The sequence below is a fragment of the Epinephelus fuscoguttatus genome, linkage group LG5 (genome assembly GCF_011397635.1).
Source record: "Epinephelus fuscoguttatus linkage group LG5, E.fuscoguttatus.final_Chr_v1".
Taxonomy (NCBI): Eukaryota; Metazoa; Chordata; class Actinopteri; order Perciformes; family Serranidae; genus Epinephelus; species Epinephelus fuscoguttatus.
In genome coordinates, this window is record NC_064756.1 from 7,658,000 (window position 1) to 7,675,675 (window position 17,676).

The 17,676-nt window shown below is 41.0% G+C and overlaps 1 protein-coding gene across 1 annotated transcript in view; it reads right to left on the minus strand.

Annotated features, from left to right (window-relative positions):
• LOC125888249 (calsyntenin-2-like) overlaps window positions 1–17,676 on the minus strand; it is a 377,475-nt gene that overhangs the window by 151,144 nt on the left and 208,655 nt on the right. The window contains exon 4 of the mRNA XM_049575486.1: window positions 5,910–6,118. Coding sequence (XP_049431443.1) covers window positions 5,910–6,118 — 209 coding nt within the window. The remainder of the gene's footprint in view (window positions 1–5,909; window positions 6,119–17,676) is intronic.

The window sequence follows — 17,676 nt, forward strand, 5'->3', positions numbered from 1 at the left end:
CATAATTCTGCTAATAATGCTGTCAGCAAATAGTTTGTTGAGCACAGGGAAACAGAGATCTGTGTGGGTACATGAGACCCTAAAAAAGAGGGTTGGTCATGGGGAGTACCACCAGTTGGTCCAGGAGCTTCTCCTCCATGATGGCCATTTCCAGGCATATTTTAGGATGACTCAGGGGCAGTTTGACAACCTGCTGTCTATTGTCGGGCTGTATAGCTCTGGGTATCCAGCAACTGCTACCACCAGTTTCTCCCTCACTGTTTACCAACTGTAAACTTGTTGTCGTGACCACCACAGAAGGCCCGCCTCTTAAATCATCCGATTGGACAATGGGAAAAAAATTACAAAAAGCCGCCTCCAGCTGCTAAAATGATTTCTGTATGATCAGCATCTAATTCTGCTTTCAGGTTTAAGGCTACATTAGCCAACATTAGCATAACACACATGAATCGATGACTTAATTGTCGGCGATGCATTGTGGGTAATTTAATTCAAACATAAACTCAAACACAAAAGACATTTGTCTCCTTCTAGGCTTGGGTCATGGTAGCAGCCATGGGTCGTTGTCTTCCTCTGAAATAATCGCACTCATGTCCAAATCAAAGGTGTGAATTTGACCCACTTTCTTTTTTGTGCTATGAAACCAAGAAAAAGCCTTTTATGTACAAATGTATGAAAATTAATGTGGCAGTGATTTTGTGCTGCACACAGCATCTCAAAAGAAACACATATGCCACTCGTCTCTACAATACACATTCAGTAACTGAGAGTCTCCTGCCTTGTTGGTAACCGCGACCCATTTACCAAACCAGCGTCTTTTCTCATGCTGAGCAGAGTGCATGAAGGGAGCTCTTGTGCTGCTAATGTGTATGTTAATATTTGATGAGTCTTCCACTACAGACGGATGACAATGCTATACACGCAGCCAGGCCTGTGCAGGGAGGGGGCACTCTGAGTGAGAACACTTGCGGGTGTCGAGAGCATTGAAAAAAGACACTATTGGCCCTTATTGGCTGTGGGTTGAAACGTAGCTGGAATGAGTTATTGCGACTTATATTACAGCCCGGCTTCCTCTTGAGGTTTCTATATTGTGGGGAGAGAGGTGCAGAGGGAGCTGAATGTTGATAATGTGGTATATTTGAATACCAGTGTGTGAGTGGGAGGATTAGATGTAATTCATATGAGGACGGCATTGTTCAGCTCCCCGTCCTCCTCTTCGCCCATTCTCTGTCTCCCTCTCAGCTTGTTTAGAATTCCTTCGCTCTCCGTTCTCCCCTTTTCCAACCTTCCCATTCCATTTCAATGCACATCATTGTCTCACCGTTTTTGCAGCCTCATCCCATTTCACTGTTTGCTGCCTCATCTGTTGTGCAGCTCGCCCCTAACCCCCTCCACCCCCCCACCCCCACCCCCCCAAATAAGCATGCACACTTACACACTCACACCTTTCTGCATGACGGAGGTTCCTATTCCCGCTCCTTCAATTACTACATCAACTTATCCGTGTCAGCAGGCTGTGCGTGCTGTGACTACTGCCAAGGGTGGCCAGCGAGTAAATGACTACTTTACCCTCCATCTCATTCTCTCTATTTGCCTCTCTATCAAATTCGTGTAAACACATACACAAGCAAACAACCTTTGCCTCACTATTTGTGAATTCCTTCTACCATCCCTCAATAATTACAATCCAGTATTACCACACAGCACTTCTTACCTAATGCTGCTCAGTCCGCCTGGTTTTTGTTTATAGGACAAGGCCGGCACTTTTCTCTGTTGTTCCTACTGTCAACAAAGACCAAAAACCAACACTGTGTTAAACCCCATTTACACTGAGCAGTACCGTACAGTTCACCTCAGTTCGGTACGCTTTTCTTCCTGTTTCCTCTGTGAAAAGTTGTGGATGGTACCAATGGAACCGTTCTGTATCGTTACCATGTTTGGTCCCCCCTCTGTTGGGGTACCCAGCACACGGATCTGGTACTAAAAGGTGGAGCTGTGAACACTAGTCCAATGATTGGTCAATAGAGGATGATCACTCTGCTCAGAGCTGAGATGTGGCTGGTTTTGAGGCAGAAACCACTATTCACAGAGTTAATGGAGAGTTTTATACATCAGTAGACTGTAACTATAAAATGGAAGGATGTTTTGCTGCCTCTCACAGCAGCTGGAATTGGAGGAAAAAATAACTTAATTCACTGGGCCTACTGCCGGCGACTTTTAAGGTGAAACGTTTCACTGTGACAATTTTGACCATTCCATTAGTTTTTATATGACATACACCGAGTGGATCTTCAAGCGTTTATATATATATATTAATCTAGACCACATTATCTGAACTGCATATATAAAAAGATTGCAGAGCACCTTTCCTGTGGGCTCTAGCAACACTGGTTGTGGTGAAAACATCAGGGTCTTGGTTACTTTTGGTTCCAAAGGTACCATACCAAAATTGTTTGGTAGAAATGAGGCTTTAGTTGTTCCCTACCCTGTGCGTGGATTGTTCCTGCTGAGGTCATGAATGCATTTTTTTTTTCTTTTTAAATGAATGTTTGCACAACTGTTTGCTGTCCTCGCTCCACAATGGCAGAACACATCACTGAAAATGTATTTGTTCAGACAGCACCTTGGACCATAAATACAAAAATAAATGTAATGTTAGAGAAAAATGCTCAGTAATTCTCCAAAACGTGGGCATTGCAGTTTTTGGCAAACATCACTCAAACAGGACGAAAAAGAGCAACTGTTGGGGACTATTTTCAGTTGCGGATTAATACACATTTAGTGTGCTAGTGGGTATTTACGGTATGACAGTGCATGTCAGATTGACTGAAGATTAACAGTGGTCATGGTGATGAACATGTCACACAGTGTGAGAATGTGACTCACTGATGTATTAATAGTTTTTGTTAGCTAAGTTAGCAGCTATATTGACCTTTTCTAATTTGACAACATAAACATTGTAATAGGGCCCAAACAGCTCACAGAGGTTGCATTGATTTGCATTGTGAGGCATTCAAGCTCTATTCAGTAAATATGAGTATTGGGCGAAGGTAACTTATAATGTTCTTATGACGTGTTCAGTGTAATCTTGTAAAATGTAGCTTTTAGCGAGAAACTTGAATGAATCAGCTGTTTGAAGGAGAAATGTGTTGATGTTTTCACAGCACTGTAAAATAGACATTAAGGAGAGAATTATGATGTAGTATATGCAGTGTGCTTATTACTTTTTGCTTATTTTTTAAAGATGTTTTTTCAGGTGAAAGGAGGTAATATTAAAGGTTGCTTCATAAATGTGTTTTATTGAATTTGAGCTCAATGAAGGACTGAATGACTTCAAAACTTAATTTATTCACTTTGTATTGTGTAGATTTCTGTGTTTCCCTGGCACAAAAGCAGAACAAAAGACACATCAAAATAAAAACACTGGTATTGGCTTTTGGCTATTTGTATCAGTATTGTCCCAGAATTTCAGAATTAGTGCATCCCCAGTTAAATTAGAAAGTTAATTCATATATTTTATTATTATTTTAATATATGCCATATAATTTCATTATTTATTCTTCTGAACAACTTAATTTGTAATTCTTTTTTATTGATTCATATTATTACAACACATGTTACTGTAAGTAAATTAGGACATATTTTCATCTTGTTTTTCTTGTTAGCTACGTTGTTTATTTGCATTTTGGTAATACACATGCAGTACTTTGACTGCTGAGCTGCAGCAACCAACATGGGCACCAAATATGCTGGGGCTGCCACTGAGCAGGAAAGTGTATGTGGACTTGATTTGAAAGATCAGTTCATGCAAAAGTGGCAAAGTGAGCTCAGAAGTATGACATCATGTGACATATATATATATATTGAAATTAAACAAGAGTTTAAACTGGAAAAGTATATGTTGCATAAAAACCAAAAGTACAGACAGGGTATTTGTAATTTTAGAGTAAAAAAAACATCAGAATTCCTAAAGTCACTGGAAGATATAAAGGATCTGCTGCCTCCATGATGATAATCATGTGGGAGATGAGTATCATATTTTGTTTAAATGTCCAAACGTAAGCTTAAGAACTTACAGAGAAAAGTATTTGCCTTCGTATTATTAAAATCGGCCAGCTATGTTTAAATTAATTTTGTTATACAATCAGATAAACCAAAAGTTATTTGTAAACTAGGTGCTTTTTTGAAGAATGTCCGTCCTCTGTTTAAGTAACACTGGTTGTACTTCAGCCACACCATGTGCCATTGCTTTGTTATTGTATGTAATGTTTGTACTCCTTACCATGTGATACGGTTGTGAGTCAAATAAATGAAATGAAATGAGAAATGAGGCAATAAACTACAGAGTGTGTGTTCCTAGTAACAAAGGAAGCGTGGTTCATTGATGTGCTTTAATAGTTTCTGGAGCATGGAGGAGAAATATATGTCAGACTCTGGCTACACAGGAAATACTTGTCATTATTATCTATTCATTGTTGCGTTTGGTCTTTTGATAGGACTTGTTCTCGATGAGCATACTTCTAGAATATCACCATCGCTATCCCTTTTGTTTAATTTATCCACACTACAGCTTTGTATCTACTTCTCTCCCTGATCCTCTCATAGCCATTACTCTCGCCCTCACAGTCAACTCCTCCTGTCCTCCCTCCATCTACTCCCTCCCTCCCTCAGGTGCTCTTGAGTTCAAGAGCTCTCAAAGCCTTTTCCTCAGCGGTCAATGGCTGAGCGAGACCCCTTGAAATGGAGAGAGAGAAGAAAGAGCACTCTGGCTGCAGCCCCCCTCTGTATCATTCACAGTGCAGTTTGGCCCTAACCTCATCCACACAGCCTTTTTATTGCAACACCTCAGCAGTGGGCAACGCTCGGCAGTCTGCATCAACAAAAATCTAAACAGTAATGTCCTTTGCATCCAGTATGTCTCCTACAAGGAGAATAAAAAAGTTTATGCAGATTGTTTAGGAGAGACACTAGAGCCAGATGAGCCATTTGAAAAAGCTTGTCTAACAGCGGTCATCAAGAAGTTTAAAGTTAAAATGTGCACTCAAGGAACACATTTTACCCTACTTGACTTTGTGTGAGCTGCCCAACTAGTGTCGAGTGTTAAAACAAAAAAGACAAAACTGTGGACTATTTTGAAATATGAGTATAATAATACTAAATGTCTGAGCTCAGTGTGTCCTCCATCAAACTAAGATGGCCCAAAAGGTCGGTAGAGGACATGTTATTGGAGAAGATGCCCAATCTGTCAGATTTGTGAGGGTATCTGTCACAAACAAATTATATCGATATTTGTGTGTGTGAGTGACTTTATTTGTAGCGTCCAAGAACCAAGTTACAAAGTGCAAGTGGCAACTCGATGAAGTCAAGTACATTTGTAAGGGTATTTGAGAACGCCCACAGATTTTTCTTAGCATTTATCTCTGTCTGTGTGTGTTTGTCATGTTTGTTTGTGCTCAGACGTCTGTGATCTGATTTGTAGTGACCGATGGCTCTCTGGGCAAAACTTGACTTTGTCCTTGGAAAGAGCAAAGAACATGTTTTATCCTGGGGAGAGGCATCTGTCAGAGTATTAAGTTTTGCTACCGGAGCGTATGCAGGTATGTGTGTGTAGCATGAGTGCCTGTGCGTGTATATCCTGTGGCTGTAAAGTGCGTGCGTGCAGGGATGGGATTTTTAGATCACGAGTGGCATTGTGTTATGACAAAAATGTATTTATATATCCTCTCTCAATAAGATGAAGAGCAGAAAACTTCAAATGTTATTGGGAAGATGTGCTCTGACATGCAGTAAATCACTCAAACAAGTGAAGCGCAAGTGCTGCACATGCAGTAAAGTGGTGAAACCAAAAAAGTGACGTCACTTCAGCACAAAATAAAACTGTAAATACACCTTTTCTCTCTTCTACTCACCGTTGCGATCTATAGCAAAGGGCGTGTTGCTGGTGGTGATCTGGTAGTTGCAGATCTGGCTGTACTGAGGGGAGCAGTCCTGGTCAGTGGCCTCCACCTGCAGGATGCTGTCGTAAATCTTGCCCTCCGTCACTGCAGCTCGGTACTGGGGCTCCCGAAACACTGGGGCGAACTCATTGACATCGTTGACTTGAATGTGCACCACCGCCCTGCAGACAGTAGGGGCAGGGAAAAAGAGAGAAGAAGAGTGGAGGTTAGTATAGAGTAGTTTATCATCTGCATATAGCGTAAATGCTTTAAAGTACTTGAACTTTTTTCCTTGGTTCCTGGGGGAGATAAGGAAGAATTTTATTCATTCGGCTGTAAGATTAGATTTCATGCAACAGTATTTATAATAGATCATAATACACCCTGGGAGCATAGTAGAAAGATCCATTTAAAGGTCTGAAGTGTAAAGGATGAAGGTGGCTGCTATTTCCAGCCATACCTGGGGCGTCAGTCGGTTGGTTGGCACATCTTTTTGATCTAGAGTGCATTATCTCAACAACTATTACATGGACTGGCACACAACTGTGTACAGTTATTCTATCCGTATGACTTCAATGAAGCCCCGACATTTACTATTGTGCCACTATGCAGCCCTTTCCCCGGGAAATTATTCTCTAAATTGTATTCATTATTACAGCATAATCACTGCCTGGATCTTGTTCAGAGACATGTCTTTTAGTTAATGAAATACTACAATTAGGTGACAAGCTGAATTTGCAGAGAGATGGTCGGGGTGGATGGCAGACATATTAAGTGTGGGACTGTGACAGTAGAGGCCGTATTCACAAAGCTTCCGACTACTAAGAGTTGCTCCTACGAAAACTTTAAGAATTGTGATGCTTTCGTGGAAATTCCCCTTAAAGTTAAGACTAGGTCCTTGTAAAGATAAAAATTATTCGCAGAGCATCTTAGCCCTTCATAGAGCTCCTGAGAAAATGTTAGGAGAAGAGAGGAGGACTTTTAAGAGGCTTAAGAGTTTCTGAATCAGAGGAGAAAACAAACTTCTGCCCTCAGTTTTTTGGGGCAGGACCTGTGAATAATATGAATTTAGAAGTATCCTTGGATTGAAATGTATGGACCTGTGGGTGCCGGGGTTTGGATTCTGATATAATTTTTACTACCTTGTTGAAGGTTTGTGTATGAGTGTTTTTGTTTTTCCCTTATCTGCGCTTTCTTTATTCATCTTGCTTAGTACGTTACGTTACTCGGTTACATGTCACAATGGGATCTCACATCATGGAAAAAATAAAGTTACATTTTTTAACAACATAAATAATGTGCAATCTACTACTATTAAAGATGATTGTTATGTTTGGATGGTTGTGCGTAGGAGTTCACTGCCGCAGATTAATTACATCAGTAGCCAACAGACACAATGTGTTTTGCGTAATACATAGTCTGACCTGACCTAATAGGTTGTATGATTGAGACAAAATAACCCCCTGGATCTCTCCATCCACCCTATGCACAGTTCTCCAACTGCACTAAACTGCACAAATTAATTATTCCATAAGTGACCTATCAGCAGTCATTAATGTTAAGTCACACATGGTGGTAAAAAAACAAAACAACATTCATCACTTTAAAACTCTGTTATCAATACTCTCTGGCAGCCAGAAGGCAACAGATTGCATAATCAGTCCTTTGATTCATTGACTGACAACCGCTGACGGATGACAATGGGGCAGACTAATACAGTTTTAAGCTTCGAATGGCAAACACAAAGTGATGCTATGCTTTAAGAGACAAAGGGGGGGACATGAGAGTGTGGTTTATAGGATTAGCTGATGGGAATGGTAATGACGGTGAAATTATCCTATTAAAAGAAGCTGTAAATATCTCTCCAACATGTGGTCGGATGGAGATGGAGACTGTACAGCAAAGACAGAGACAGTTGGGAGGCCGAGCCCACGCAAAATGGATTTCCATGCCGCCTTATCTCTCCCTGTCACAAGTACACAAACATAGAAGACCATTTGTTTTTGAGCTTCTCCACACAAACAGATGCCCAGTCAAATAGAAAATAAGAAATAAACCATGATACAAATGCAACAGGGACAAAAATGGTGACAGGAAGTGATGGTCGTAACTCAGTATATTTACTGAAGTAGTGTCAAGTACAATTTGAATTTAACCAGGGTATTTCCTTCTCATGCTACAATGCTGCATTTACAGTTCTCCTACTTTCTTTATCAGACACCTTTACAAAATAATCTCACCTTACATGGACACATTTCTTTATTTTTCTTTCTTTTCTTTATCTGCATCATTCTATGTAGCTAGTTGGATTTTTATACCCTGACAAAACATTGGAAAAGGTCGGACAAGTTATAAACAGTAAATAAATTAAACTTGGGTCAATCTTTTATTTTTCTCGAGCTTATTTTATATAATACTTCACTGTCACATCTGTCTAGCTGCCTATAGTAGTAGTCTCCAGCTTGTGTCCAAGCAGCCTGCTACACCATGGATCTGCTTGGAGCTGCTTGGGAAAATAGGTTTTGAGGCCTCTACATTTTTCATTCACCATTGGACACAAGTACAGAATACACAAACGAACACCTGTAGACAGTGATTAATCACTGGGCTTTAGGATTGGCGGGATGTTAACAGCGATGCTAACAGCAGCAAAGATGGCGATAAGAGGCGCTGACAGATGATGGCAGTACCAGTGTGTGTGTGCAGTAAATCCCTCAGCCAGCCTTGTTTTGTCATATTAATGACGCTCCCTCATAAACATCGCCCCCCTGCTTTGCCACACTCCCCAGTGGTGAGGGAGCAAACATATGTTCCACTCCTCTGAGGCTTGTATGGAGAAACTGCTGTGTGTGCGTGTGATTATGTATTCATGGACACAAGTGCATAATATATAACTAAATGCAATAATTGTGAATATGTCTCATTGTGAGTGTGCATGTGACTGTGCGTTTCTCTGCTGATGGCTCACATCTGGCTGAAACAGACGCCCGGCTCTCTAGGGCTAGGATGTTTGTGTGTGTGAGAGTGAGTGTGTGTGTGAGGGTTTTCATGTAGCTGGAATATCGCCAAGCTGAGCCCATTCCCAGCCATTCCTTCTTGTGATAGGTCTCAGCTCATAAGCAGGGGGTCCACAATGAGTCAGAGTGACACAGAAAGACAGCGGCGGGTTAAGTGACCCCATGGGTGCGAGAATGATCACAACACCACTAAACAAAGCGGATAAGAACCAGAGACACAAGGGTGGCTACTTAGAAGGAAGTCAAAGGTTAAACCAACTACATAGCCCCAGTGGATGAGGAAATTAAATCTTTGTGCCATTGTGATCATTCATAGTCATGAGAAACCATATCAGCTCAAGTTTTAAAAGCAACTGAAATGCACACTGACCATCTAGAGGCAGAGCATGTACAATCAGCTTTGGTACATCACTTCTAAGATGGATTTATACTTGTACGTCGGCTCTATCCAGACCCTATGCCGTAGCCTATGCACGTGGCCTATGCCATCGTGAGCATTTATACTTGTGCACTGGTGTGTCTGTGTCTCTCTGCAGTTTACACCTCCAAAACACTAGTCAGCGGTGGGGTTTCTGTGAAGTGCTGTAAAATTTAGTTGATTCAAAACACACATTAAACACACATTAAACATGGCTTAATAGAGACAATTTCAAACTCAAGTACACAAATCAGCTTCACTTTAACTCGCAGCATTCACAGACAAACACTTGTCTTTTGCTGGACACGTTTTCCCCTCAAATACAACATGCTAATGTTATTAGTACAAGCCTATGGCATTTCACATTGTATAAATTAGCCTAGTGGCTAGCTGACTTTTCCTCTACTCATATGAAGCCAGGGACAACAGCAACATTTAACAAAGGTAACATGACAAAATGTTCACCAACAAAACAACTGTCTCATACTAAAGAAATTTTCCTATCAAATAAACATGCTAACGTTATTAGCACAAGCCTATGGCATTGTTAGAGTTTGGGCGTAGCCTCTCCCTTTCCTTGTGTTTTCCTGTTTTCCCCTCCCTATTGTGTCTTGTTTGTCTCAGTCTGTCTGTGTTGCTGGGCGTGGACTCTGGGTTCCCTCCTCCTGCCTGCCCATCTGCAGCTCTCCTCCTCCTGCAGCTGCTGGTTCTCCTCACCTGCACCTAATCTCCAATCAAGCCCTGCAGTGTATATAACCCTGGTTCAGACCTCCAGACTCCGCCAGATCGTTCAGTCTCCGTTGCGGTACAGACGTCTAGGTCTCCTTTCCTAAGACTATTTGGATCATTTGTATTTCTGGTGTTTTTTTCCTGGACAACCAGTTTACCTGTTTTTTCTCTGTGCCTCAGATCCTCCACGCCAGCTCCACCACTATACAAGACTTGACCTGCCTCACTTCTGTCTTCAGCAGCCAATTTGGTTTCTCCTCCTTCAACTCCACCGCCTGCCCTGCTCCGCCGAACCCAACCTCCTCAGCCTGTCCACTCCAGCCAAGCCTTCAACCAACTTTCCTTTTTTTTCCAAAAATAAACTGTCTAAACTGTTCAGTCTTCTGGTGGTGTCTGCTTTTGGGTCCTAATATTGAACTGCCTTAACAGGCATTTTACATTGTATAAATTAGCCCAGCAGGATAAATCACACACGAGACTTAAACTGCTATTTTGTGGAGGCTTTTTTGTCTTCACAATTTATTGTTTCTTATCTGTGAAAATAACACTTTTCTTAAACTGTAGGCAAATGAGCTGAGATAAGTTAGCTGTCAGCCACACTTGAGAACAGCTTATACAGCATCATATATTTTAACACTGCTGTCACAGTTTTTTCTTCCATCATTCACCTGAATCAAAGATTTCTGTTTCTGCAGTCAACGGCACTTTAATAGTCTTTAATGGTTAATATACTGTACATGACATTGAGGTGCACTAACATGAAATAATGGAAGGCATCACACTGGGCTTAAGTTAAAAACAATAATTATGTTAAACGATATAACATATTCCCCGCATATACAGTATCCAACATGTGGTTAGCCCACAGTACATTTATATGAGACAGCTGTCACAGGTTAAACTGTGGTTGTTATTGCCAAAAGAGACTCCAGTCTGCAGTATAGTTCCATATAATGTGCTTCATTGCTTTAGACTAACACATAATTGCTAGCCTGAGTGTCAGACTGAAGCTCCCAGAACCTTCAGTCTGACATGGCTTCCATTGAAGGTGATTTACAAGGGGGAGGGAATTTGATTTTTTCCCTAACCAATCAGTAGAGATCAACGACTCACCCATAATCTGACGTCATTAGTATCCATGCCTCGGGGGTGCCGAAAACAAGAGAGCATTGCCCGTTTAAAATGTCTCTGTCGTCGTGCACGCCCAGCTGCATCGCCGTTAAATCCAGTTTAGCAGCTTCCTTAATTTGGTCCTCCATTAACATGAGTAGTGGCGAAATACCTCGATAGCATCGTTAATGTGGTCTGTTGGATCTGTAGCAGTCGCCATTGTTTCTATCCTCACCAGTTACCCACTGGCGTACAGCTTGACATCAGCGTGGCGCTGATTGGCTAATTGCTAGACCCCCAGCGTTCATTGGTCTGTCCATCGTTTGGACGAGATAAATCGCAAATTCATTGAAGTATGCCAGACCAGTAATGCAAGCCTACTCAGTTGAGTGGGCGGGGTCTATGGTCTGGAACCAGGCTACATAATTGCATTACTTTAAAACTACATGAAGTTGAGTGTTTTTTTTTTTTTTTTTTCATTTTCACAAGACAAGAATGACTCATGAAGGATCACGTGTGGGTTAATAACTTCTCGGTTCGTGTTATGGAACGATTGTGGTCATGGTTACAAGATAGGTTCACAATTTTTCATGTGTGTCTTAAAATAATACATACACATCGATAGGTACATTAAAACAGTTTTTGAATGCTATTATCATTTCTCCTGTGTATAATGACCAGTAAAACATCCCTTTCTGATGTGCTTCCAATATAAGTGATGGTGGACAAAATCCACAGTCCCCCACATAAGTTCCGCCTTTGCTTCCAGCAGATAAGAGTTATCATTATTATGGTTACTATGCAACATGAATGTAAACATGAAAGTAATTTTCCTATCCTTATATTTGTGTTAAGCAATGGTAACCTTACATTACCGGTCGGGCTCCTGGATGACAACTCATGTTGAGGAAGTCCAACACAGGTCGATAGGAGGGTTGTGAAGGAGTATTAGCTGACGAGTGATGACCCCAAACACTAATGCTGATTTTACCTGCAATACTGTGTTGACCTGAATGGGATATCAGTCTTCCTGTGTTTATTTTTCTTCTCAAAACCAGAGTAATTATAATATTAACATACGATTAACTGCTAATTGAAACTGCATTGTTGAAAGTAGTAAATGACCTGAGAAGTTCAATTAATTCTAACAAATGTAATCGTCCTCATTCTGTTATATTTGAGAGCTGCATTTGATGCAGTTGATAATGGCTTTTTAATTAACAGGCTTTAGAAATGGATTGGTCTCTCTGCTGTTGTGCTTGAATAATATATTTTCTTCATACATGGTTCCTCTGGGAAATAGCTGTTGCCAGTATAATGTTGAATATCACTGTTATGCAGATGACACACAATTGTATGTCTTTATTTTGGCAAATGACCTCAGTTCTTTTAATGATTTTAGGCAAATACTGTTAGCACTCAGGTGTTCGTAGCCAACGATGCTATTTGCACCTGGGGTGTATACAGGCAATTTGGCTGTTTACACCAGGTGTGTGTATTCCCGGGTGTCCTAGCAATGTTGGAATATGACATGAAGACACATGGGTCTGTTCAGCTTTCCTTCTGAAGTTTATGTACACAGTGTGCATTCAGCAGCCTTATACATCCTAAAACCTGAAAATAAAAAGTCAACTAAGTCTGAAAATCACCAATTTGTCCACCACATCTTACTCCTTCTCTGAACTGTGTCACTCTTTGTGATTCATCAACACATTCTCACTCCAATCTCGTCACATATTGATGTTTGGTTAGACTTTCCACTTTGAGATATGACGTGCAAGGTACCCTGGGTGCGTTCGTTGTTGATGTTCTGGGATGCTGTGTCAACTTCTGGCTGTTTCATGCATTGTCCGATTCAAAATACACTTCTGTTTTCACAGATAATATACAGTTTGCATACAGTCTCTTTCAAAATAAATGCACTATGTTGGTACCACAAATTGACATGTTTTTTTCCTTCAACAACAAACGCAAGTGGTTACGTTTGGCCAACCCACACACGGTCGGGTTTAGGATCAAAGAACAGGAATTGGCTTCACAGTTACATGTGAAGCAGACATTGGCCTCCAGGGTGAAAGTTGCTGGTTGTTGGACCCTTCCACCACCCGACCCACTCACCCTACTCGAACTTCCACCCCCTTAACTTTCATTGTTGTCCCGCCATGTTTCTTTCTGACACCAGGTGCCATTAAACAATAACAGTGTTGGTGTCCGAAGCTGGAAGTCACTCCCCAAGCACCTCTATTCAGCAACTTCGGATTGAGACATTCTGGCAATGTGGGTTTTTTCTCGTAAATGTACCCCTTTAATCTCAGTGAATATTCAGGATTGGCTTGTTAGAGCCCTAACCATGACCTCTTTGCCCTAACCCTAATTGCCTTAGAACTTGATGTGTCAATGTGACAAGTTCTCGTCAATCACATCATACAGTGGAATCCATTAAAATGCTTTGAAAGGATGGGAACAGACACTCATATGATTTTGTATTAATTTATTTCTTTATTTTTATTACCTGTCTCACTGACATCAAGATATGGATGAGTACGTTTCAAAAATGAGCAAAAAAATATCCTACTTGTAGGATGACATGTGTACAGACAGACTGCCACAAGTTGCAGATCTGGGAGTGATTTTAGACACTAACCAAGATGTTTTGCCATTTTAACAATATGTTTTTCATTGTTTCATACATGCTTTATTAGCAGTTGGTTAAATAACAGCAACTTTCTTTTTACTAGGCTATTTAGAAAGTCAATAAGAAAATCACAGTTAATTCAGAATCCAGCAGCCACGATTCTGACTACTACAAAAAAGATATTACATTTCCCCACTGCTTGCAATACTGCATGTTTTAGAACTGATTTAAAGTCCTTCAACTTTTTTATAAAGCCTCACATAACCTACAGCAGTTCCTCCCAGAAGCACTTAAACAAAAAAATAATGTTAATAGAGTGAGTTTCCAATCCATTAATGTCAGAAACACTGTTTACAGAAATAAGACAAAATGTCATTTAGCCAATAAAAAGGAATGAGAAGATGTTTGCTGTCACATTTCGAAGATATACATATCTCATTAGAAGATGAAATTGTGGCAAACGGTGGAGATGTGTGTTGGTGCCAGGTGTGAAACCAATCCAGCTAAATCATATGCAGACACAATCAGATATCTGCTGCATGTTAAAGCCAGGCGATGCATGTTAATGCCAGGTTAGTATTGTTCCCAGTGTATTACATATTCATTCACACCTATTATTTATCAACACTCAGCTACACATAGTCACTCAATGAGAGTCGTTATTGAATGTCTTCGGTCCACACACACACACACCTGCATACCCAGCACAAAGGCAAAGGACTCAATTAATCTTTGTCAAGAATTAGCCAGGAGGTTGAATCATCAATTTCCTTGTGTAAGACTGGAATGGAAATAAACAACCCTAACTATACCAATGGGACCAAATGGAATGGTAACCTCATCAGTATGCAGGGAAATCCCACTTCCGCATCGACCAGAGCCCCGAAGCTCTAGCACAGAGCTCCATGGGGGCCTGTGTAATCTCAATACAAGGTGATTATAATGCGTAGTAATCCAGTTCAGTGTTTAGCTCCATGCCCAGATCCTGCTGTCTTCCCATCAGATAGTATAGATCAAACCAATGATGGATGGCTTGGACTATGATGCCTCAGAAAAGAGGAACAAAAGGAAGTTATGTCCATTTGCTGCGTTGTGCTGACAAACTTCTAAGCGTCTGCTGACGTGCGGCGACGTCTGATCGTGGTTTGAATGTGGGATGCAAACGGGTGTCACTTTCTTTGGTCTGGTAACTGAAGCAGACAAGCACAGATGGTGCAGTTCCTGGCGGTGCATATTCATAATTGAAACGCGGAGAATATACTTTCTTATTACATTATGTTAGCTGAAGATAAACAACATATTCCTACACTAGATGTTTTTTTTTCTTTCTTTCTTGCCAGGAATAATAATCACGTCAACTAACAGGTTTTGACAGAATGAGGTTTCACTCATATTAGCATCAAGTGTGACAAGCGTGAAGTTAAGATTCTTGGTAGAATAAAGCGGCGACACATTGACAGGGCTGCACTATCTATGTGGAGTCCCCTGGTCTTTTCACTGCAGAAATTTATCATGACAGTTTATGCTAACAAGGCCCAGCTTTTGGCCCACTTCGTCACTCATAAGAAAGTGACTTTTTGTTAATGTTGAGTGTGTTTTTAGGTGGTCGTGTGTGTGTGTGTGTGTGTATGTGTGTGTTTGTGTGAGAGTTGGTTATGCAAAATCAGCCTATCTATCCCCCGCTACGGTATTTGTCTTATTTATATGTAAATTTAGGTATATCAGTGTGAATTTGACTCAGCATTTGGGATTTGTGTGTGTGTTTTCTGTGTGTGTGTGTCTGTGTGTGTGTGTGTGCGCAAGTGGCTGTCCTTCAGCTAGCTGTTCGGTGAGATAATTAGCCTCTCCAAACTGCAGCGAGGCTAGGACACACAGGCCTCTAAGATTCGCTAATGATGACTTTAATAACGACTACATTGCCAAGCACTGAGCATGTGTGCGTGCGAATGTGCATCTATCAGACACGATAAAACATCTGTGTGTCTCAATAACATCTACATTTTCTCTCTCACACACACACACACATTTGCAAACACACTCTAAGGGGCACCTAACCCTGTTGTGAATGCATTACCCCCTCCGACAGCGTCCAGGCACACAGGGTCGGTGTTAAATACATGAGTCATGGTTAGGTGCGAGTCCTGGAGAGGATTATGAATATGACATGCTTTGCAAGGCAGTGAGACGTCCCTTAAGCCTAATTACTCCATAGCAACAGGAAGATCTTGCACAGAGCAAGGTGTGTGGGGAATGGCGAGGTACACACAGTACAGAGGAACTTCTAGTCTTCAGATGCTAATTAGTGAGATTATATGGTTGTTTTTCAGCGGCACCCACCCCAAAGGCCTTGAAAGGCTCGGTGCTTAAGTGGCAAGCTACACTGGTGCGTTTTGAGGATTCTACTCAAACAGGAGCAAATATTTTGCATGGTTTCCAGACCTTGGAATCTGCCTAATCCACAGAGTCAGACTTGACTGATTTGTCTGGCATTGTGACATTAAATAAATATGATCCACTGAGCACCATGGGGATCACTGATGAGCCAATCAGCACTATGGGAGCCCACTGTCAAACTATTTCAAAGCGTTGAGTTGCAGCAGCGTGAAGCTAAGTAAAAGTCAAAGTGTAAATAATAAGAGTTTCAGACTTGTATCAGGAAAGTCAGAGCTAGTTAAAGGCTAAAACGAACAGATATGTTTATAGCTTTCTTTAAAAATATTTAGCTCCCTGATATCTATAGGTAGTGTGCTCCATAGCTTAATTGACAAAGACTGCATCCCTGATCCTCTTCTGGCTGTTGCTGGGAACCTCCAATTAACCAGCAGCAAATGGTCGCAGTGTTCTTGGAGGCAAATAGTTAACAAGGGAGTTAGCGATGTAGCTCGGTCCAAACCCATTTAGTGCTTTGTATACAAGGAGGAGGAGCTCAAAATCAGCATCATTACTACAAAATCCCAGTGGAAATCAAGAATCGGCATGTCTGTCCTCTACTTCCTACACCCTTCCCCTCATCCTTCCTTCCTTGAGCCAGTATGTTTACTTCTGATATGCTGTATCATAGCAACTAGGTACATCTAATTCATCCCATCTGAAAAACATGCCGTGCCTCCAAAGCGCTCTCAAACACGCTCTCAAGTGCTCTCAGCTGGATGTTTTCTAAGGATGCTAAACTTAGTGCTTTATAGTCAGTGCTAATATCAGAGTGCTAACATGCTCACAGTGGTGATACAAATATGCTGATATTTAGCAGGGAAAATATTTACTATGTTCATCATCTAAGTTTAGTGTGTTAGCATTTGCTAATTAGCATTAAACACAAAGAACAGCTGGTGATGGAAACAACATAAGTGTTATGGGTCAGAAACGAAAGCATTAGAGACATTTAGGTTTTGACTTGTCGATGGTACTAGATGAAAAGTGAAGGGATCGTCAATGTCACTGCAGTGCATCTTGAGAGGGACATGAATGCATATCCGAAAGTTTTGTTTTTGAGATATTTCAGTCTGTCATCCATGAAGCCATCCTGTTACTAAAGCTCAAAATCTTTGTTCTATTTTGAAGTAGCTTTGAGGATGATGAAATCATCTTATTCAACTCTGTCTCACAGTATGTTCTGTACAGTGTTGTTCCATTTGGCAAATGCTGCATCATTTTATTTCACCAAAATACAGCATGTACACAACAGTCAGGTTTTCCTTTGCAGATGAACTCGAGCTAGGTTGTGATGATTTCATTTTCTGCACACCAGATGATTCTTCTCAGAAAGACCAGCGGTACTTGACACCAATTAAAATTTTTCATTAATGTCTGGGCTGAATTACGATTGTGTTA